Below are 23,395 nucleotides of genomic sequence, written 5' to 3' on the forward strand. Positions count from 1 at the left end.
GGGCTGAGGGAGCATTGAGGGTCCACCTGGGCACTTGTGCCTCCCATTGCTGGGGACCAGACCTGACCTTTGTTATAACTCATCTCACCATACAGCCAGAGAACTGAAAAAATAAAACATGTTTATTACCACAAAACCTTATTAATACAGGTCCACAATCCCTTACCCAAAACCCTTAGAGTCGGATATAGTTTAGAATTTAGAATTCTTTAGGCTTTAGAAAGATACCAAGATGTGAATGCTGAATATTATATAATGGAGAAGGCAATGGCACCCCACTCCAGTACTCTGCCTGGAAAATCCCATGGACGGAGGAGCCTGGTGAGCTGCAGTCCATGGGGTCGCTAAGAGTCGGACACGACTGAGCGACTTCACTTTCACTTTCCACTTTCATGCATAGGAGGAGGAAATGGCAACCCACTCCAGTATTCTTGCCTGGAGAATCCCAGGGATGGGGGAGCCTGGTGGGTTGCCGTCTACGGGATCGCACAGAGTCAGACATGACTGAAGCGACTTAGCAGCAGCAACCAGAGATGTCTGGGGTGACATCTAATAATCCCCCAAATCAATATTTCCGTGAAAAAAATGTGAAAAGGCACATTAGAGGAAGTAAATGAAGAATATGAATAACCCCACTTGACTCTTTCTTTTTTGCTCCATAATGGGGCATGTGGGATCTTAGTTCCCTGATTAGGGATCAAAACTGTGCCCCCGGCAGTGGAAGCACTGAACCTCACTTCCCTTTAGGATTTTTTTTTTCCCTTCCTGCCCCTCTCCCAGGTCATGTTTTGATGACAAATTTGGGAAGACACTTCTAGCTTCCAGAGGTTTTTGTAGATTTCAGAATTGCAAATAAAGGATTATAGACCTGTACTTACTTGCCCATTTACAGAACAGCTCAGTTATTGTTGAGGCTTTGGTGCAGTGGTGAGGTGGCCAGGCTGCAGCAGTCCTCACATCCTAGCTCTGGCATGAGTCAGCTGTGGGACCCTGGGCCTCAGTTTCCTCATCTGTACCACAGGAGTATTAATTCCCCCTCACAGTCATGCTTGGAAGATTAAACAGCTTAGTATACAATAAAGTATAAAATAAAGGGCTTCCCTGGTGGCTCAGATGGTTAAGAATCTGCCTGCAATGCAGAAGACCCAGGTTCGATCCCTGGGTCAGGAAGATCCCCTGGAGAAAGGAATGGCTATCCACTCCAGTATTCTTGCCTGGAGAAGTCCGTGGACAGAAGAGCCTGGTAAGCTACAGTCCATGGGGTCTCACAGAGCTGGACACGACTGAGCAACTAACATGTAATAAAGTGCTTAGAACTCTGCTTAGTAAGTGGTTTGCACAGCATATATGGGGCATGACAACATCAGTGAGAAAGACAGACATATAAGACATGTCTTCAGTACAAGTCAGTCATTACAAGCTCACTGCTTAGGTCTCACAGGCCACCAGGGCAGGTTGAGTCTTTTTCTAGTATTACAATCATTCACATCCTTGGCCTTTGGGCCTCCCAGGGCTATAGACACAGAGGTTTCAAACTCCCCACAGGAGGCTCTGTCACACTTTGGAGTCAGCTGAAGGGGAGGCAGAGGGTGCTCTGGAAGGGGTCTGACCTTGTGTCTTTTATGACAATGGAGCACGCTATCTCTCTGCCTCGGCTCTGGAGTCCCAGCTGCTGGCACATCAAATGGCCCTAAGATTGGATTCTTGTTCATTGAGGGGACAAGGGGTTTCTGCTCCACTGAATATGCAAAGGTGAGGCTGGGCCTTCTCCAGACATATCCTTCATAGGCATTTTCACATGACATAGAGAAAAGGGGTCTTTCCTTACTGTAACAGTAACCTGTGCCTATTGTAAAAATTCAACCATTCAAAAGGATAGGACATAGGGAAACTGAATTGTTTCCCAACCTTCAGTTGCCTGGGACTAACTAACAGGTCTCCAGGTACCTGTCTTCTGAGCTTCCCCTCAAATACAAAAGAATACCACACACCACACATACCACTCACCCTCACATGCACCCCATATATCCTCTCACCCTCAAACATACACACCCACACATCCTCACCTTAACACACCTCCTCAGTTTCACACACCTACCCTTACTGCCTCCCCTATACCCTCACACACCCAACACTCTAATCTATACAAAAGGAGATCATACATATATACAGAACACACCTATGAAAGAGGCAGGCATTCAGCCATTTCTTTCTGATGCTAGCAGCTTCACACATGATGCTGCCGCTATAACTCTTGGATATTTTTCAGGTTTTTCCCTGACTGCCCAGACCCTTGGTTTTCATGTTGGGCAAGTGGGAATAAGAGTAACATTGCCAAACTCATAGAGTGCCTGAGAAGCTCAAGTGGTATTTACAATTAACATGAAATCACTCTGCAAACTGTCAAGTGTAAGAGGACCTGAGGGATTACTACTGCCCCCCCTTCCCACCCCCCAAGACAGAAATAATTAGACGGCAGGAGGCCTTCAGGCCCCCTAACACCCCACAAAACACTTCCTTGATCTGTGACAGTGACTTCTGTCAGGAGATGAGTTGAGCAGCTCCTGATCTTGCTGGGCTTTGAGAATTATGGGGGTCCTCTTAACCTGCAGGAAGAAAGGAAGGGAGGTGATCCCAACAGGCTCCCCAGCCCTCTTCCAAACCCAGATGGTGGCTCTCTGGAGTGCTCCCTACCCCCTCTGCCTAGGGGCAAGATGGTGGCATGGGGCAGGGGGCTGAGGCCTGGGAAAGCATACACCCCATGCCCCACCCCCATCCTGAGTTCTAAGGCATCTCCGCCGTGTTGGGAACATTTGGGGTTTCCTCTCCCCAGCTGGTCCATACCACAGTCACCTGGGGGTTGCTCGTAAGGTTCCTTATTCCTGGCTGTGGAGAAAAAGAACACAGGAGACCCAGTGAGTGTTGGGTCCCCACCATCCCTCTTCCTCTCCCCAGCTGGGCCTTTTCCCAAGTCAGTCCCAGGTCTCCCCTGACTGTGGGATCCACAAGGTCCTCCTGGTGGTGTGCAACTGGGGTAGGGTGGCGACATGTGGGCTTTTCTACAGGTGGGGGACAGGGGGCAGGACCTCAGCAGTAGTTGCTGCTCCCAAGAGAAAACAGTTCTTGCTGTCGCAGGGAAGGATACATTGTATTGTTCCCTAAAAGGCTGTACCAGCCAGAGGGCTTCCCACTCCTTTGTTCCTTACCCACCTACCTTGAAGGCACTTGGTCAAACTCACACCACCACCAAACACCAGCAAGATCAGGATGAGAGAGATAACCATGGCCGTAAGTCCTGGATGAGAGGGCATTTCTAAGAAAGACAGAGAAAAGTGAGCACTCCCAGATCATGGGCCTGTCTCTGGTCCCCTAGGACCCTCCCCTTCCGCTCCTCAGCCCCTCCCGGCCAAGCCCAGCTTCTCACCCCAGGACACAGTGAGTGTGTGATTCAGGCTGCAGTGCTGCACGTGGCATGTGTATTGGGTCTCATCTCCAGCCGGCACCCACACGGCCATCCACGTCTGATAGGTGCCATCTCCACTGGGGCGTGCCTCCACATACTCAAGCTTTGAATTCAACTTCTTCTCACCCAGCCACCAGCTCAGTGTGATGTCTTGTGGATAGAAGCCCAGGGCCCAGCACCTCAGGGTGGTACCCCCGTCCTGGGCTGAGTGCTTTGTCACCCGTACTGTGGGTGGTTCTGCAAGGAGAGGAGGGAGGAAGACTGCTGAGTGGCTGTTCTCTGCCTATCCCTTATGCTTAATTCTGGGCTCCTCCAGCATCTTCCAGGGTGGAGGACAAGGAAATGGGGACAAGGTCTCTCTCTAGGGGAGGTACCCAATCACTGTTGCAGGCAGGGATGACTGATTTCCAGCTGTTACAAAGAAGCATTAACCTGTTAATTGCCATGAAGGGGACTGACTTCCTGTCCCCAACCTCCAAGGACCTACCTCTGTGGGGCTGTTGGGTCCTAGATACACCCCCTTCTTTCTACAGAGATCCTAGGGTTTTCTCAGTGACTTTATTTACTTCCTCTGTGACTTCCTGCATACAGTAGGTATCTAATCAGTTCAGTTCAGTCACTCAGTCGTGTCCAACTCTTTGTGACCCCATGGATTGCAGCACTCCAGGCTTCCCTGTCCTATCACCAACTCCTGGAGTTTGCTCAAACTCATGTCCACCGAGTCGATGATGCCATCCAACCATCTCATCCTCTGTCATCCCCTTCTCTTCCTTCCTTCAGTCCTTCCCAGCATCAGGGTCTTTTCAAATGAGTCAGTTCTTCCCATCAGGTGACCAAAGTATTGGAGTTTCAGCTTCAGCATCAGTCTTTCCATTGAATATTTGGGGTTGGTTTCCTTTAGGATTGACTGGTTTGATCTCCTCACAGTCCAAAGGACTCTCAAGAGTATTCTCCAACACAACAGTTCAAAAGCATCAGTTCTTCAGTGCTCAGCTTTCTTTATAGTCCAACTTTCACATCCATACATGACTATTGGAAAAACCATAGCTTTGACTAGATGGACCTTTGTTGGCAAAGTAATATCTCTGCTTTTTCATATGCTGTCTAGGTTGGTCATAGCTTTTCTTCCAAGGAGCAAGTGTCTTTTAATTTCATGGCTGCAGTCACCATCTGCAGTGATTTTGGAACCCCCCAAAATAAAGTCTCTCACTGTTTCCATTGTTTCCCCATCTATTTGCCATGAAACACAGTTCTGCCCATCAATAGAAAATTGGATTAAAGATTTACTGAGCATGGCCCAGTAGAAAAGAGTTTCAAAAAAACATCTACTTCTGCTTTATTGACTATACCAAAGCCTTTGACTGTGTGGATCACAACAAACTGTGGAAAATTCTTCAAGAGATGGGAATACCAGACCACCTGACCTGCCTCCTGAGAAATCCGTATGGAGGTCAGGAAGCAACAGTTAGAATTGGACATTGAACAACAGATTGGTTCCAAATAGGAAAAGAAGTATGTCAAAGCTGTATATTGTCACCCTGCTTATTTAACTTATATGCAGAGTACATCATGAGAAACGCTGGGCTGGAAGAAGCACAAGCTGGAATCAAGGTTGCCGGGGTATCAATAACCTCAGGTATGCAGATGACATCACCCTATGGCAGAAAGTGAAGAACTAAAGAGCCTCTTGATGAAAGTGAAAGTGGAGAGTGAAAAAGTTGGCTTAAAGCTCAACATTCAGAAAACGAAGATCATGGCAGCCAGTCCCATTACTTCATGGTAAATAGATAGGGAAACAGTGAGAGACTTTATTTTGGGGGGCTCCAAAATCACTGCAGATGGTGACTGCAGCCATGAAATTAAAAGATGCTTACTCCTTGGAAGGAAAGTTATGACCAACCTAGATAGCATATTCAAAAGCAGAGACATTACTTTGCCAACAAAGGTCCATCTAGTCAAGGCTATGGTTTTTCCAATAGTCATGTATGGATGTGAAAGTTGGACTATAAAGAAAGCTGAGTGCTGAAGAATTGATGCTTTTGAACTCTGGTGTTGGAGAAGACTCTTGAGTCCCTTGGACTGCAAGGAGATCCAACCAGTCCATCCTAAAGATAAGTGCTGGGTGTTCATTGGAAGGACTGATGTTGAAGCTGAAACTCCAATACTTTGGCCACCTGATGCGAAGAGCTGACTCATTTGAAAAGACCCTGATGCTGGGAAAGATTGAGGGCAGGAGGAGAAGGGGACAAAAGAGGATGAGATGGTTGGATGGCATCACCATTCAATGGACACGGGTTTGGGTGGACTCCAGGAGTTGGCGATGGACAGGGAGGCCTGGCGTGCTGCGGTTCATGGGGTCGCAAAGAGTCGGACACAACTGAGCGACTGAACTCAACTGAATAATGAGTGACATTGAACATCTTTTTATGTATTTGTTGGTCATCTGTATGTCTTCTATGAAGAAATGTCTACTTAGGTCTACTCATTTTTTGATTTTTTTTTTTTTTTTTAATATTTGAGCTGCATGTTCTATTTGTATATTTTGGAAATCAATCCTTTGTCTGTTGCTTTGTTCACAAATATTTTCTTCCATTCTGAGGGTTGTCTTTTCCTCTTGTTTATGTTTTCTCTACCATGTAAAAGCTTTTAAGTTTAATGAAGTCCCATGTGTTTATTTTTGTCTAGGAGGTGGGTCATTACTCTAGGAGACAGGTCAAAAAGGATCTTGCTGCAATTTATGTTGAAGAGTATTCTGCCTGAGATTAACATTTGAATCATTGGACTCAGTGAAGCAGACTGCCTTCTGCAGTGTGAGTGGGTCCATCCACTCAACTGAAAATCTGAACAGAACAAAGAGGTTGAGTAACAGGGAGCTCCACTAGCGTGACTGCTGAGCTGGAACATTGGTCTTTTCCTGCCTTCAGACTCAAACTGAAACACTGACTCTTCTTGGGTCTCAAACTTTCTAGCATTTGAAGGAACCATACCACTAGTTCTCCCAGTTCTCAGGCCTTTAGTCTCAGACTGGAACTGCAACATTGGCTCTCCTGGGTCTCCAGCTTGCCAACCGCAGATGTTGAAACTTAGCCGCCATAGTCACATGAGCCAGTTCCTTAGAACACAACTCTTTCTCTCTCTCCATGTAGCCTGTTGGTTCTGCTTCTGTGAAGAATCTCACTAATCTCCCAGGTGAAGGACATAGGACAAACCTGGTGCTAAATGAGAGTTCCACAGTACTCTAATGCACACCTAAATGAGAGTTCCACAGTACTCTAATGCACACCAATATGGTGCTTTGGAGAGGCAGCGGCTATTATTACTATCCTCATTATACTGATGAGGAAACTCAAGTGCAGAGAAGGAGAGTAACTGGCAGGAGGTCACACAGCCAGTTAATCTTGGAGCTGGGATGTGCTATCTGGAGGCTAGGCTCCAATGCCTGAGCTCTGTCCACCATGCCCTGCTCTCACAATCACATCTTCTACTCCTGATGTTATCTGTCCTGTCCTCCCTTTGAGGAATATCCTACTACCTCAGCTGATTCACGTCCCGCCATTCAATTGCCAGACATCCATGGTGTCCTGGGTGTTGTGATCAGCTCCACCCCTGGCAACCTCAGCCAGAAAGGCTTTCACCCTAGGCACCCCCAAGAACCCACTTTCCCTAGTGTCCACCCCAGCCTTTGTGTCTCTAGCCTTGTTGGCTGGGGTCAGGAGAAGTTTATGATGCACCTGGAGTCTGGGGAGCACATTGAGCATGAGGGGTGTGAGGGCAGAAAGGGGAAAAAAGCTTAAGCTTTCCTGTCAGTCCCCAGTGGTCTAGGGAGAGGTGAGGGCTGCTGTTCTCCTGGAACCTGAGATCTGTTTCCCAAGGAGCAGAGTTACAGGCTGGTAAATCCCCAAAGGATTTTAGGAGGACCTAGTTTAACCCACTTTCTCTGCAGATGAAGAAAATGAGACCCAGATTAAGAGACTTTATTCCCAAGACCACTTTGGAACAGGGGAGACTCCAGAACTCTGCACTCTATCTTATTTGGAGCGAAGACCTGAGGTCTGGGCTTTGTTCTTAGTCTGCAGCAAAAAACAGTTGGCTAGCTGGCCATCTTTCTGGATCCCAGAGGGCTTGCCTGGGCCAGGGGGACACAGCCTGGGGACGCAGCCCACCTCTCATTCCCCAGAGACTTGTCTGTCAAATGGGATGGCTCTTGAGAATGGGAGCATGGGGCCAATCTACATTGCCACAGGCTGAACCTTACCTCTCCGGGTGAATCTCTGGCCTCCCAGCTCCAGGTATCTGCGCAGGGAGGCGAGGCAGGGGCCTTCCAGGTAGGCTTTGTTGTACTCAGCATAGCAGTGCTCTGTCTCCATTCTACGCTTGGTCAACAGAGCCACGGGGTTAGCTGACACCCAACTCAGAGTTTCCATGTCCAGTGACACGTGGTCTTGCCCATCATAGCCAAACTGCCAGAAGCTGTTGGAGTGGCCATCTTCCTGGATCTCACAGCCAAACATGCGGTGAGTGCTGTGCATGCCTGTGAGTACAGGTAAGAAAGCTGTCACTAGTGGGGACTGGGGGTCAAGTCCCTGATAGCCAGGGAGAAGCCCACCACCCACAAGGACATCAAAAAAGTAGAGGGACAGGGCATCATCATTTAGATAAAAATCCCCCAAGTAATTTTCATAAGCAGCCTGGGTTGAGAAACCTGCTAGGCCTCTCATGTGGGACAAACACCCCAGTTCATAATTAGACACATCCTTATTTCATATCCCACACTACTTGAAAGTGAAAGTGAAAGTTGCTCAGTTGTGTCCGACTCTTTGTGACCCCATGAACCATACAGTCCATGGAATTCTCCAGGCCAGATACTGGAGTGGGTAGCCTTTCGCTTCTCTAGGGAATCTCCTCAACCCAGGGATTAATCCCAGGTCACCCACATTGCAGGCATATTCTTTACCAGCTGAGCCATCAGGGAAGCCCACCTGTGGGTGTAAAATGTTCTCAATGGTAAGACTAAGTCATGCCATGCTTATTCTGGGGGCCCTTGGCTGATGCACAGCCCTTCTCAGTCTCAATCTTTTATATCCTTTGTATCTACTGATTCTGAGGCCTCTGGGGACCTGAGGCTTTTAGTCTGGGCATTTGGGTATCCAGGCCCAGAGAGGGATGGTGTTGTGTGAACAAGCTGTGCTCCATAAGCACTTCATTCAGAATAAGCAGCGGCCCTGGTGGTGGGCCCAAGCGCACTGTTGCTGAGAGGGGGAAGCTGAGGTGGTGCCAGAGGGCCTGGGGGTACTGCATGAGTGAGGATGAGGCAGGAAAATCCTCTCCCCATCAGCTGAGTTTCAGAGCCCAGGTTAGCTAAGGGGTAGGCAAGGGCTGAGGGGGAGACATCATGGGCCCCCAGCTCCTGTGATGCTTGCTGCACTGGCCTGTGTGCTGGCTGCTGAAGCCACAATGGATTTTGAGGCCCTGAGGCCCCTGCTTGACTGTGGGGGAAGGAGACTGAAAAGAGCCAAGTATCAGAGGCTTGCCCCACACCCTCTGACAAACCTAGCTGCCCGGAGAGTGAGTGTGCAGAGGGTGAAGGAAGGAGAATGGGGCGTCCACCCAACGTACCGCTGCTGTGGTTGTGGTAGCCCATCATTTGCCATGTCTCCACCTGATGAAGCTCTGCCCATTTCTTCTGCTTCTTGGTCTCCTTCTCCCAGTACTTGGCATTCATGGGCATAATCCATGGAGCCTGGGGCTCAGCTTTGTCCACACGACTGTCATACCGGATAAAAGGCTGATCATCCACGTAGCCTACAGCCTGAAACTTAGGGAGGCTCGGGTCCGGCTCTGACAGGTCCAGGTAGTGGTAGCGGAGGGAGTGCATCCCTGTGGAAACACAAACTGGTCTTGGGTTCACATAGACGACCAGGATCTGCACCAGGCCTCAGTGTGCTGGGTGAGGTTGGTAGTAGAAACTTATCCAAGAGAATTTATTATGAGCAAGAATGTGTGTGCGAGTGCTAAGTTGCTTCAGTCATGTCCAACTCTTTGCAACCCCATGGACTGTAGTCCACCAGGCTCCTCTGTCCGTGGGATTCTCCAGGCAAAAAAACTGGAGTAGGTTGCTGCTCCTCCAGGGGCTCTTCCCAACCCAGGGATCAAACATGAGTCCCTATGTTTCCTGCATTGGCAGGTGGGTTCTTTACCACTAGCGCCACCTGGGAAGTCCATTAGCAAGAGTAAGCACTAGCAATTTCAGTGAAAAAAAAAACATAAGGGCATCCAAAGAGATTAATATAGAGAGAACCAGTTGAACATTGAGGCCAAAGGTCATGCATTAAGGCTTATGGACTTTATTCTCAGAAAGTTTCTCAGCTCCTCATGCAGGGCCTACTTACTCATACTTCGTATTCATCTCTAGTGAGTGTGATTGTCTGGTTTCCAATTTCTCACAAAAAGGGTGGGATATTTTTAAAAAGTTGGTTGCTTGGGAGCTTAATTTATGTGGTTGCTGCTGCTGCTGCTATGTCGCTTCAGTCGTGTCTGACTCTGTGCGACCCCATAGATGTCAGCCCACCAGGCTCCCCCGCCCCTGGGATTCTCCAGGCAAGAACACTGGAGTGGGTTGCCATTTCCTTCTCCAATGCATGAAAGTGAAAAGTAAAAGGGAAGTCGCTCAGTCGTGTCCAATTCTTAGCGACCTCATGGACTGCAGCCCACCAGGCTCCTCCGTCCATGGGATTTTCCAGGCAGTAGTACTGGAGTGGGTTGCCATTGCCTTCTCCAAATTTATGTGGTTAATTAAGCTTAATTCATTGCCCAGATATGCTTGAGAAAGGTTGGACATCATTCTTAGCTTGAACCATTACTGCCAAGCTGGTGGCACCTTGACTCCATTCCCCACTCCCTTCTGTTCCCACAGCAGACATTACTGTGTGTTAGTTGCTGAATCATGTCTGACTCTTTGTGATCCTAGGGACTGTATCCCACTGGGCTCCTCTGTCCATGGGATTCTCCAGGCAAGAACCCTGGAGTGGGTTGCCATTTCCTTCTCCAGGGGATCTTCCTGACCCAGGGATCAAACCCAGGTTTCCTGCATTGTAGGCAGATTCTTTACCATCTGAGCCACCAGGGAGGCCCAAAACTAGTTGATCTCTTATCTCTTTGAGTCCAAATGCTGCCTCTCTACCATAACTCCAAACTCACTGATTTAACTTGGTGCTGGAGATGAAATCTACTTAGCAGCCAGTCCTGACTCAAGCTATTCAAATAAATGCTGTATCTTAAACTCAGGTCACATTTCTCAGAGATATCCCTGGCTTACTTTCGTATTTTTAAAAAACTTGCTCAGAGGTTTTTATCCCCTAACACGCCTGTCTCTGTGTTATTTTTCTCCAGAGCACTGGAGAGAGTATGCATTTGCACTGACTAGAGAGTATGCATTTGTTTGTCTTGTTAATGGACTCTTTCCTCTGCAGTGTCAGCTCTCCAAGGGCAGGGATTCCTGTATGGATTGTTCTGTTTCCCCAGCACCTAGAACAGCTTCTGGCATACAGTGGGTGCTCGTTGGTTGAACATTCACATGTGAAAAGAGTCAAACACATCTCTACACTCACAGCTCTCTTTTTATTGCCTCCTTGTTACTTCAGGCTATACCAAACTCTGGCCAGGTCCTCTGTACCTGCTGTTTCTTCTGCCCTAGGCATTCCCCTTTCTGCTTTCTCTCAGCCACTCTCCACATCCCTCAGGTTGCAGTCAAGCATCCCTTCCTCCAGGAAGTCCTCTCGATTTCAGCCTGATGTCTCACAGAGGGATCTCAAGAGTGTCCTGTGCTTCCTGTGAAACTATGGATTTCATGAGGGTGGGAAGTCCATCTGCCCTCTATTTATCCAGGACCTAGCACACAGCTGGCAATGGCACCCCATTCCAGTACTCTTGCCTGGAAAATCCCATGGATGGAGGAGCCTGGTGGGCTGCAGTCCATGGGGTCGCTGAGGGTCGGACACGACTAAGCGACTTCACTTTCACTTTTCACTTTCATGCATTGGAGAAGGAAATGGCAACCCACTCCAGTGTTCTTGCCTGGAGAATCCCAGGGACGGGGGAGCCTAGTGGGCTGCCGTCTATGGGGTCGCACAGAGTCGGACACGACTGAAGCAACTTAGCAGCAGCAGCAGCAGCACACAGCTGGAAGTTGCTAAATTGGACAAAAAACAAGAACATGAATGGTATGAGGATAATCAGAGTTGCTATTTTTGGTGACTGCTGTGCCTGCACTGGTTTAACTCCTCCTCATTCACTATTTTAGTTCATCCTTACAATAAACCTAAGAGGTCAGTGTGATTGGTCCCATTTTACAGATAAGGGAATCAAGGCCCAGGGGAGACCAAGTGTAGTACTCAAAGGCATGTACTAGAATGAGGGCAGCCCAGATTCTCTCCCCAGGGACTGCTGTCTTCTTCTAAACTGAGAAAAGGCATGCTGTCTTCTCATGCCTGGAGAACCTCCTCATGGGAGGCAAGAGTGGTCAATGTCAGGAGTGTTTGAATGAAGGTTAACATCAGGCCTGAACTGATGTGGGCCTCCTGGGAAATGACTGAATTATCTCTCCTGGTGCTGTTTCCATGCACATCTTTGAGTTACTCAAAGGGCAGTGTGGGGGTACTCCTGTGCTGGCAGCTGTGAATGGGCACAAAGTTCTTTGGGGGAGAACAGAGGCTATGATTTCTTCATGTCAAGGTGATCCACCCACTCCTTGGCTCTGATCTGCAGCAGCTCTACCTGCCCTGGAAGTGAGGGACAGAAAAGATCCTGTGTCTTTGTGTAGCTGCTGGGACTCCTGGGTAGTGAAGAAGCCGTATAAGCTGGGCCTCTGGTCCTGCCTCCCTCTCCACAGCTCAGAAAGCATAGTGGGGTAGGCTGAAAAATGCCCCCCGAGATATCCCTGCAACTGTTGAATGTTAGTTTATATGGTAACAGGAGTTTTGCAGATTAAATTAAGGATCTTGAGATGGAGAGATTATCCCAGATTGTCTAGGCAAGCCCTAAATGTGTCCTTAGAAAAGGGAGGGAGAGGCAGATTCCAACAGAGAAAGATGCAGGAAGGCACTATGTGCCAAGAAATACAGTTCTAGAATGGAAAGGCCTCCTCCAAAAGGGAATTCTTTATAAAAGACAGGAAGGAACCAGCCATATAAGGATCTGACAGCATTCCAGGTCTGCAGAGGGGAGAGCCAGTGCAAAGGTCCCAAGTCAGAAGCATATGTCAGGTGTCCCGAGGCTGCTGCAAGAAGGCAGGGAAAAATAAAATGGTGCTGTGATTCAGTGTAGCAGATGTGGGGTGAAGGAAGGGGCTGAATCCTGAATCTTTCCCAGGCTTGTCCAGATCTGGCCTGGCCCTCCTTGCCATGAGGGGTCTGGTTCCTGGAATCTGCTCTGCCCTGGACTACTTACCATGGCCTACATCCTGGCATCTGGTACCCATCCTGGGAGTCAGGGACCTGCTTTTTAGAACAAGTTCATGACTGTGGCCTGCCTCAGTTGACTTTCAGGTACTGCTTCCCATGTACCCAGTGAGGGGCCTGTCACCCTTCCCTCCCTGAAAATCCTACCAGTCTCTGCTCTGCCTACCAGATAGTCTTGAGAGTCCAGCCTGCTCTCTGTGGGGGCTCACATACTGCACATTGCCATTTTTGCCTAGGAGAACAATCTCAGCTGGGACTAGATTGCCACCTGCTAACTGGACCCAAGTGGAATCATCATGCCTTGGACTGCAGCCCACAGTGAAGCAAAAACAGCTGAGGAAGGCCACCTCCCTGGCTTTGGAAGTGATACCACCTGCCAGGCTGGGGTCAGTGCCAGGCACTGTGAGACCAAGGCAGGAGGAAGTGGGGGCTACACGGCAGGCATCCAGCGGTATCTGCTCCTGCAGTGACATGGCCTAAGGAAGTTGCTACATGCCCATTGTTGTTTCAGGGCCTGCGTGAACATTAGTTTTTCCCCACTTCCACCCTAACTCTCCACTTCCTAGTCTCTTGGCCACATGGCTGGTCTTCAAAAAGGAGCAGTCCTGTACCCCATTAGCCTAGCCTCCTTCTTCCTCTGACCATGGTTGGGGAGGAAGGAGCCAGTCCCTTTGCCACCCAGGCCAGGAGATGTTTTTGTGTCTGCCCCACCTCTGAAAGAGATGGGAATACAAGACCACCTGACCTGCCTCTTGAGAAACCTATATGCAGGTCAGGAAGCAACAGTTAGAACTGGATATGGAACAACAGACTGGTTCCAAATAGGAAAAGGAGTACGTCAAGGCTGTATATTGTCACCCTGCTTATTTAACTTCTATGCAGAGTACATCATGAAAAACGCTGGGCTGGAAGAAGTACAACCTGGAATCAAGATTGTCCGGAGAAATATCAATAACATCAGATATGTAGATGACATCACCCTTATGGCAGAAAGTGAAGAAGAACTAAAAAGCCTCTTGATGAAGGTGAAAGAGGAGAGTGAAAAAGTTGGCTTAAAGGTCAACATTCAGAAAACTAAGATCATGGCAGCCAGTCCCATCACTTCATGGGAAATAGATGGGGAAATAGTGGAAAGTGTCAGACTTTATTTTTTTGGGGCTCCAAAATCACTGCAGATGGTGATTGCAGCCATGAAATTAAAAGATGCTTACTCACTGGAAGGAAAGCTATGACCAACCTAGATAGAATATTCAAAAGCAGAGACATTACTTTGCCAACAAAAGTCCATCTAGTCAAGGCTATGGTTTTTCCAGTAGTCATGTATGGATGTGAGTTGGACTGTGAAGAAAGCTGAGTGCTGAAGAACGGATGCTTTTGAACTGTGGTGTTGGAGAAGACTCTTGAGAATCCCTTGGACTGCAAGGAGATCCAACCAGTCCATTCTGAAGATCAGTCCTGGGTGTTCTTTGGAAGGAATGATGCTAAGGCTGAAACTCCAGTACTTTGGCCACCTCATGCAAAGAGTTGACTCATTGGAAAAGACTCTGATGCTGGGAGGGATTGGGGGCAGGAGGAGAAGGGGACGACAGAGGATGAGATGGCTGGATGGCATCAACGATTCAATGGACATGAGTTTGAGTGAACTCCGGGAGTTGGTGATGGACAGGAAGGCCTGGTGTGCTGCAGTTCATGGGGTCGCAAAGAGTCGGACACGACTGAGTGACTGAACTGAACTGAACTGAACACCTCCCCTACGATCCATATAGCACTGCCAGTCCCTAGCTGCATGGCTCTGAGGAAGTTATTTCAATGCTCCAGGCGTTGGTTTTCTCATCTGTAGGTAGGCTCAATGAACTGACCTGCTCCACAGTGCTGGAGCATCCAATGAGATAATGAACATAAGAAAAAGTTCAGGCATGGGGCAGGCTTCCCAGGTGGCTCAGTGGTTAAAGAAAAAAATGCCCACAGTACGGGAGACTCAGGTTAAACCCCTAGGTCAGGAAGATTCCCTGGAGAAAGACATGGAAACCTACTTGAGTACTCTTGCCAGGGAAATCCCATGGACAGAGGAGCCTGGTGGGCTACAGTCCATGGGGTTGCAAAGGGTCAGACATGACTGAGCAACTAAACAACAGGCATGGACACAGCACCTTCTTAGTCTCAGTCTTTTCCTATTCTGAAGGGAGAGGCGGCCTTGGGAAGGAGACAGCTGGAGTTTCGGGTGGGGTGAGGAAAGATGCTTGGGTCAGCTCTCTGGAGGCCAGGTCTCAGTTCCTGGGACACTGTCCAGAGGCCCTGGCCTCTGTATCCTCTATCCTGGCAGAGTTTCCCGACCCCAAGACAGTCCTCCAGATTCCTAGACAGTGAACATGGTCTCCTGCAGGCTGGGGGCTCCTGGCCTCCACCATCCTATCCTTGCTTTAGCAGGCAGGCAAGGTCTTACCTCTAGGCCATGACTTGTTTTCCAACTTCAGGTTTGCCAGTTCTGCCATCACCACCTTTGCCATGGAAGCTGGGCCATCGGCCACCAAGGGCAACCCCCAGGGACTCTCTACAAGGGGAAAATGGAAAAGGATAGTATGAATCTTAAGGCATAAACATCCTTCCCATCCTTGTGTTCGCTGGGAGAGATAGTATGGAATGACAATGAGAGGCACATTGGAAGGGAAGACAAACATGGGGGTCTTGTCTCAGGAGTGACGGGAAACTTCCCCAGCAGGCAGGCACAAAGCCAGGAGAGCAGCCAGGACTGGGATGTCTCCATCTGGCTGCCTAACACCACCCGGCAGCTTTGACAATCCTGCCATTGACATGGATTTAGTTGGTTTGGAGGTACAGGAGGGCTGGACACTGGCAGGCGTTGAAACCTCCCAGGAGATGCTCATATGCTGCCAGAAGGAGAACCCATGCACTCCTGCCTGGCTCAGCCCTGCCCAGCTGCTCAGCTAGGCAGCCCTGACCTCTCCCTTTGCAATATTACTCATTTGACAAACATGTTTGTTGTTTAAGGAACACTGGAATGGGTTGCCATTTCTTTCATTTTTTTTAAATAACAGATTATATAGTTAATAGGAGAAATGGAACATGCATATACATCTTTGGAAAAATACATATTCATTTTCTGAGGACAGATGTATATTTAGTATATGAAACAGAATACCCAGATACAGAAATCCTCCCCCACATTTTTTATGTTCAAGGACATTTATTATACCATTCTTTTTTAAAAATTAATTTAATTGGAGAATAATCACTTTACAATATTGTGCTGGTTTTTGCCATATATCATCATGAATTGGCCATAGGTATACATGTGTTCCCCCCATCGAACCTGCCTCCCACCTCCCTCCCCACCCTATCTCTCTGGGTTGTCCCAGAGCACCAGCTCTGGGTGCCCTGCTTCATGCATCAAATTTGCACTGGTCATCTATTTTACATATGGTAATGTACATGTTTCAATGCTATTCTCTCAAATTACCCCATCCTTGCCTTCTCTCACTGAGTTCAAAAGTCTGTTCTTTACATGTGTGTCTCCTTTGCTTGGCAGGTGAATTCTTTACCACTAAGCCCCCAGGGAAGCCCTGAATCCTCCTATTGCATTCAGGAGCCTCAACTTGGAGGAAAAAAATAACCTCTTTATTTTCACTAAGCTCTAGCTGAAGTTTGGCCCATTTTCCATGCTGAATGGAAGTTCAGGAGGATTAGCAGAACCTGTGCAGTGGTCCATGATAGAATCCAGATGTTTTCCAATCATATGACAGTGGTTTCAGACACCTGTAAATATGCTTTACTCTCAATGCTTACAAATTCTGGGAACTGTAGCTATTTAATTGGTGATTTAATGTGTTAACTTAGAAGCATATATATTACATATCACAAATTTATACTTATAGCTAAAAATTTTAATAGCTTATAAAAATATAATTTGGATCCTTAGGAATCATATGTATTTCATTTATGTATAAAAAACATTCTGAGACAAGGCCCAAGTACAAATATGGTTAAAAACTCTGAGAAAAAGAAAGGAAAAAAATTTCCGAATCTGGATCCCAGTGTTGCCCCCTAGCGTCCTCTCCGGGCCCTATTTTAAATCTGTAAATTGTACATTTTGAATTTTCTACAGCCGAAATGGCTACTTGTACTTGAAGCTTTTAGTACAGAGCCTGGAATAAAGGACATCAGTTATTATTACTGCCGTGACGGTGGACACTCCCGGTCTGTGCTAATAATCTTCAGGCCTCTGGGCAGTTAGGATGGGTGGTGCTCGGTGTGGTGGTAGGGAATCTGGCATGGGAGGGGCGGGGAGAGGATCAGCCCTGCAGTTCTGCGTGCAGAATGGAAACTGGAAAAGGATGGAAATTCCCCGCCAAGTCAATTAAATCCTCGCTGCTCCTCTCACCCGCTACCTCAACAAGGAGCTGCCCGGGCCACACGCGATAACCTCGGCAGGGAGCCAGGGAGACCTATAGCAATGGGCAGGTGCCTCGTCAAGCAAGTAAGCAGAGGCTTGTGCAGATTCCAAGGCCGCGCTCAGATTCCTGCCCCCAAGGAGCTTTTCTCCGGGGCCTTCCTGGAGGACCAGGTCTGGGAGCCGAGTGCGAGCGGCATCCTCCAGACTGGCCAAGGGATCCCCAGGAAACTGTGGCTTTGGCTATCTTGGGTCAGTCAGCTCTCCAACTGACCATGCTCTCCTCTCCTCCAAACCCGGAATGGCCTCTGTATTCTTGGAGGATCCTTCCCTAGCAGCTCCCCCGCGGCCGCCGCCGCCCCGCGTTACCTGCGGCTCCCTTCTGCACCAGTCCTGACAGCAGTAGCAGCAGCCGCAGCAGTGATGGTGGTGGCGGCGGCCGCGGGTGCTGCGCACTCCCGGAACTACGAAGCCACATGGTCGCCAGCCTCACGCACCGCCCGAGGGCGCCGGTCCCCGGGGGGGGGGGGGGGGGGGGCGCCTTCAGTTGTGCTAACGCCGGCCGCGTCCGCTCCCGGGTCCCAGGCGGGTGAGCGCTCAGCTCCCTCTGGGCCGCGGAGGGTGCGACCACATCCTGGCTCAGGTTCAGACTTCCGGCTGGGACACTATCGCACCACTGGGACCCGCCCCCAGCTCCTCGATGGCTCCCTCTGCTGGGCCTCGGATGAAAAACAGGAACGAAAACCAATCGATTAATTGTGAAATACAGCCTCACAGCCTTTCGTGTATACTACCTCACCAAAGTAGACCAGGCGGTGAAGCTCACGTTACAGCCGTCTGGCAAGTCGAGAGGTGTCTCCGACTACTGTCGTCATTCTAAAACTCTTGTGGTTTCTGTTGGGGACCAAGGCACCGCTCCTGCTAACCTCACTGAGCTTTCTTACCTCCATCCATCAGGGAAGAACGGCGAAATTTCAAATAGAAGTTAGTGAAAATAAAGGTTATTTTTCCCATCTGGGTTCACAGAACCCCTGAATTCTCACTAGGGACTCTCATGTTCAGAAAAATGGTTTTCAGCCCAGCGTTCTCTGATATTTGAAAATTCATAGGGAGGGCTCTGGTGATCCTGATTGGGGTGAGTGAGGGGGACAATTTTCACATCAGAGGGAGGGAGCAGGAGTGTCAGATGTGCAGTCCTGTCCGGGGACCACCACACAAATGGTGTCCTGCCAGCTAACAGGAGGAAAGGAACCAGACTCTAATGATCTGAGTCTAGAATACAATGTTTGTTAAGTTTTAATATTGTCAAAAAAACACATGGAGTGAAAAGAATAGAGGAAGGTGGGCATCAGAAAATTTAAGCAAATACAAATTTGTGTGTAAAGGAAAAAACCTACAAAATTAATGAATCTGCTTTATGATATGACTATTATATTCACAAAGATTGTGACATAGCTGCAGACATTGTTGTTTTTCTCTTGTTCAGTGGTGTCTGACTCTTTGCAACCCCATGGAACTGCACCCTCTACAGACTTCCCTGTCCTTCACCATTTCCCAGAGCTTGCTCAAATTCATGTACTTCGAGTTGATGATGAAATCCAACTATGTCACCTCTGTCACTCCTTTCTCCTCCTGCCTTCATCCTTTCCCAGCATCAGGGTCTTTTTCAATGAGTCGGCTCTTAACGTCAGGTGGCCAAAGTATTGGAGTTTCAGCTTCAGCATCAGTCCTTACAATAAATATTCAGGGTTGATTTTCTTTAGGATTGACTGGTTTGACTTTCTTGCTGTCCAAGGGACTCTCAAGAGTCTTCTCCAGCACCACAATTCGAAAGCATCAATTCTTCAGTGCTTAGCCCTTTTTATGGTCCAACTCTCACACCCATACATGACTACTGGAAAAACTATAGCTTTGACTATATAGACCTCCTTTGCTGGTTAGGTGATGTCTCTGCTTTTTAATATGCTGTCTAGGTTTGACATAGCTTTGAAAGTTATTTTTCTAGATAATCCAGGTTTATTTGGGGGGCCAAATGGTGGCTCAGATGGTAAGGCATCTGCCTACGATGCAGGAGACCCGGGTTCCATTCCTGGATGGGGAAGATCCCCTGGAGAAGGAAATGGCAACCCAATCCAGCACTCTTGCCTGGAAAATCCCATGGACGGAGGAGCCTGGTGGGCTACAGTCCATGGGGTCGCAAAGAGTCGGACACGACTGAGCATCTTCCCTTTCTTTAAATCAAATAAAGCAACCCAGTTAGCTTTGGTTTGTTTCAAGGTATAAAGTGGGGTAACCAACTGTCCTGGTTTTAGTATTGAAGGTTCTGTTGGCTATAGGACATGATGGGCCTACTCATAAGGAAGCAAGCAACTGTCATTTTTTGCTTCCTTTGTACACACTGACGGAGAAGGCAATGGCACCCCACTCTAGTACTCTTGCCTGGAAAATCCCATGGACGAAAGAGCCTAGTAGGCTGCAGTCCATGGGGTCGCTAAGAGTCAGACATGACTGAGTGACTTCACTTTCCCTTTTCACTTTCATGCATTGGAGAAGGAAATGGCAACCCACTCCAGTGTTCTTGCCTGGAGAATCCCAGGGACAGGGGAGCCTGGTGGGCTGCCGTCCATGGGGTCACACAGAGTCGGACACAACTGAAGTGACTTAGCAGCAGCAGCAGTACACACTGAATCTTTCAGGAAGGCAGCTGTGCTGCAGATAAAAGAGAAGTTGTACTTAGTGGTGTGGGGTACTTTACCAAGAGAGGCTTTCTGTAGTGCTGTGTCACCCTCAGGGATGTTCCAGATTGTCCACACTGCATACTCAAATCAATCTGCATTTATAGCTATCATATTTACAGAATTTTTTTTGCATACATGTAATTACCTATGTCATCAGTTTATTTTGTATATAGTCAACTGAAACATTTAAGTATTCAAACACATGCTATTATTTTACATATTATAATTTAATTTTTAATACTTTTTGTTATAATTATAGCACTACATTGACTCCAATTTATAATTCTATGGGTTGTTGTTCAGTTGCCAAGTCGGACTCTACAACCCCATGGACTGTGGCACACCAGGCCTCCCTATCTCTCACCATCTCTCAGAGTTTGCCCAAGTTCATGTCCATTTAGTCAATGATGCCACGAAACCATCTCATCCTCTGTCACGCTCTTCTCCTTCTGCCTTCATGAATCATTGCCTTGTTATGGTGAAGGGGCTTGGGTAACTCAATGAAGCTATGAGTCATCCCATGCAGGGCCACCCAAGACAGATGGGTCACAGTGGAGAATTCTGACAAAACATGGTCCACTGGAGGAGGGAATGGCAAACCACTTTAGTATTTTTGCAGTGAGAACCACATAAACTGTATAGAAAGGCAAAAATTCTATGGGTATATAGATTAAATTATCTTTGAATTTCTTTTCAGAAAGAAAATGATGTTATAAAATATTTGTAACAAGGAGAGCTATTCTGATGGGGCTTTGATACCCACCACTGGTAAAACTTGGATACTGAGCAGGAAGAGGGGCCAGGCTCTTAGAGGTGGTGAGAACTGACCTAGTTCTTGACAAAGGGGGCAAGGAAGATGAAGGTATAGGATGAAAGGCAATTCTGGGCAGGGATATGCAAATAGAGTGGTGTGTGGGGAGCAGCGGGAGGTGCCGGGTGGCGGAGGGGACAGATGGAAGGACAGCTCACAGAGCTGAGGGTTGCTGGGGGCCTGATCACAGAGGGTCTTGAGTGAAGAACTAAGGAATCTGCATGCTGGCCTCAAGGTGTAAGCAGTCAGATACAACCGTCCATTCAGCTGGGCAGGAGTGTCTGCTCTGCAGCAGGTGCTTGGCACAGGCAGGAACCAGGTAAGGTTACTGCCAGGAGAAAGTCCACAGTCTGGAAGAAGGTGATTTACATTAATTATCCTAGTAAACAGCTAACCCCAACACATAAATAATGGTGGATGGATCAGACAGGTCCTGGTCCAAACCCTTCACTTACAGCTGCCATTTATTCCACTCAATAACCTGAGTCAGGAGCATCGTTATTTCTCCATTTTGAAGATGGGTAAAGTGAAGCAGTAGATATAATGGTCATCTGAGTTAAATTCACCCAGTCCAGTCCATTTTAGTTCACTGATTCCTAGAATGTCGACATTCACTCTTGCCATCGCTTGTTTGACCACTTCCAATTTGCCTTGATTCATGGACCTAACATTCCAGGTTCCTATGCAATATTGCTCTTTACAGCATCGGACCTTGCTTCTATCACCAGTCATATCCACAGCTGGGTATTGTTTTTGCTTTGGCTCCATCCCTTCATTTTTTCTGGAGTTATTTCTCCAATGATATCCAGTAGCATATTGGGCACCTACTGACCTGGGGAGTTCCTCTTTCAGTATCCTATCATTTTGCCTTTTCATACTGTTCATGGGGTTCCCAAGGCAAGAATACTGAAGTGGTTTGCCATTCCCTTCTCCAGTGGGTGAATTTAACTCAGATGACCATTATATCTACTACTGCGGACAGGAATCCCTCAGAAGAAATGGAGTGGCCATTGTGGTCAACAAAAGAGTCCGTAATGCAGTACTTAGATGCAATCTCAAAAACAACAGAATGATCTCTGTTCATTTCCAAGGCAAACCATTCAATATCACAGTAAGCCAAGTCTATGCCCCAACCAGTGACGCTGAAGAAGCTGAAGTTGAACGGTTCTATGAAGACCTACAAGACCTTCTAGAGCTAACACCCAAAAAAGATGTCCTTTTCATTATAGGGGACTGGAATGCAAAAGTAGGAAGTCAAGAAACACCTGGAGTAACAGGCAAATTTGGCCTTGGAATACGGAATGAAGCAGGGCAAAGACTAATAGAGTTTTGCCAAGAAAATGCACTGGTCATAGCAAACACCCTCTTCCAACAACACAAGAGAAGACTCTACACATGGGCATCACCAGATGGTCAACACCAAAATCAGATTGATTATGTTCTTTGCAGCCAAAGATGGAGAAGCTCTATACAGTCAACAAAAACAAGACCGGGAGCTGACTGTGGCTCAGATCATAAACTCCTTATTACCAAATTCAGACTTAAAGAAAGTAGGGAAAACCACTAGACCATTCAGGTATGACCTAAATCAAATCCCTTATGATTATACAGTGGAAGTGATAAATAGATTTAAGGGCCTATATCTGATAGATAGAATGCCTGATGAACTATGGAATGAGGTTCATGACATTGTACAGGAGACAGGGATCAAGACCATCCCCATGGAAAAGAAATGCAAAAAATGGCTGTCTGGGGAGGCCTTACAAATAGCTGTGAAAAGAAGAGAAGCGAAAAGCAAAAGAGAAAAGGAAAGATATAAGCATCTGAATGCAGAGTTCCAAAGAATAGCAAGAAGAGATAAGAAAGCCTTCCTCAGCAATCAATGCAAAGAAATAGAGGAAAACAGCAGAATGGGAAAGACTAGAGATCTCTTCAAGAACATTAGAGATACCAAGGGAACATTTCATGCAAAGATGGGCTCAATAAAGGACAGAAATGGTATGGACCTAACAGAAGCAGAAGATATTAAGAAGAGGTGGCAAGAATACACAGAAGAACTGTACAAAAAAGATCTTCATGACCATGATAATCACAATGGTGTGATCACTCACCTGGAGCCAGACATCCTGGAATATGAAGTCAAGTGGGCCTTAGAAAGCATCACTATGAACAAAGCTAGTGGAGGTGATGGAATTCCAGTGGAGCTGTTTCAAATCCTGAAAGATGATGCTGTGAAAGTGCTGCACTCAATATGCCAGCAAATTTGGAAAACTTAGCAGTGGCCACAGGACTGGAAAAGGTCAGTTTTCATTCCAATCCCAAAGAAAGGCAATGCCAAAGAATGCTCAAACTACCTCACAATTGCACTCATCTCACATGCTAGTAAAGTAATGCTCAAAATTCTCCAAGCCAGGCTTCAGCAATACGTGAACCGTGAACTTCCAGATGTTCAAGCTGGTTTTAGAAAAGGCAGAGGAACCAGAGGTCAAATTGCCAACATCCACTGGATCATGGAAAAAG

At 47.6% G+C, this 23,395-nt stretch overlaps 1 protein-coding gene across 1 annotated transcript; it reads right to left on the reverse strand.

The window, feature by feature from the left end:
* Positions 1-104: 104 nt before the first annotated feature.
* On the reverse strand, positions 105-18,201 carry LOC109561936 (H-2 class I histocompatibility antigen, Q10 alpha chain). Its single transcript, XM_019964790.2, has 9 exons — positions 18,158-18,201; positions 17,696-18,045; positions 15,362-15,469; positions 9,080-9,340; positions 7,719-7,994; positions 3,425-3,700; positions 3,215-3,313; positions 2,845-2,886; positions 105-2,606 (listed from the first exon to the last, which is right to left on the reverse strand). Exons 1-9 carry the CDS (start codon positions 18,199-18,201, stop codon positions 2,602-2,604), a joined length of 1,461 nt encoding a protein of 486 aa, XP_019820349.2. The 3' UTR covers positions 105-2,601.
* Between the last annotated feature and the right edge of the window lie 5,194 nt (positions 18,202-23,395).

This window comes from Bos indicus, chromosome 7 (assembly GCF_029378745.1).
Source record: "Bos indicus isolate NIAB-ARS_2022 breed Sahiwal x Tharparkar chromosome 7, NIAB-ARS_B.indTharparkar_mat_pri_1.0, whole genome shotgun sequence".
Taxonomy (NCBI): domain Eukaryota; kingdom Metazoa; phylum Chordata; class Mammalia; order Artiodactyla; family Bovidae; genus Bos; species Bos indicus.

Excerpts from the sequence above, each read along its gene's own strand:
- LOC109561936 (XM_019964790.2), bottom strand. The coding sequence starts at position 18,201 with ATGACGACAGTAGTCGGAGACACCTCTCGACTTGCCAGACGGCT. Across the intron at positions 9,341-15,361 it reads AAACAAGTCATGGCCTAGAG|GGATGCACTCCCTCCGCTAC; the intron begins GTAAGACCTTGC and ends GTGTTTCCACAG. Across the intron at positions 3,314-3,424 it reads CACACTCACTGTGTCCTGGG|AAATGCCCTCTCATCCAGGA; the intron begins GTGAGAAGCTGG and ends TGTCTTTCTTAG.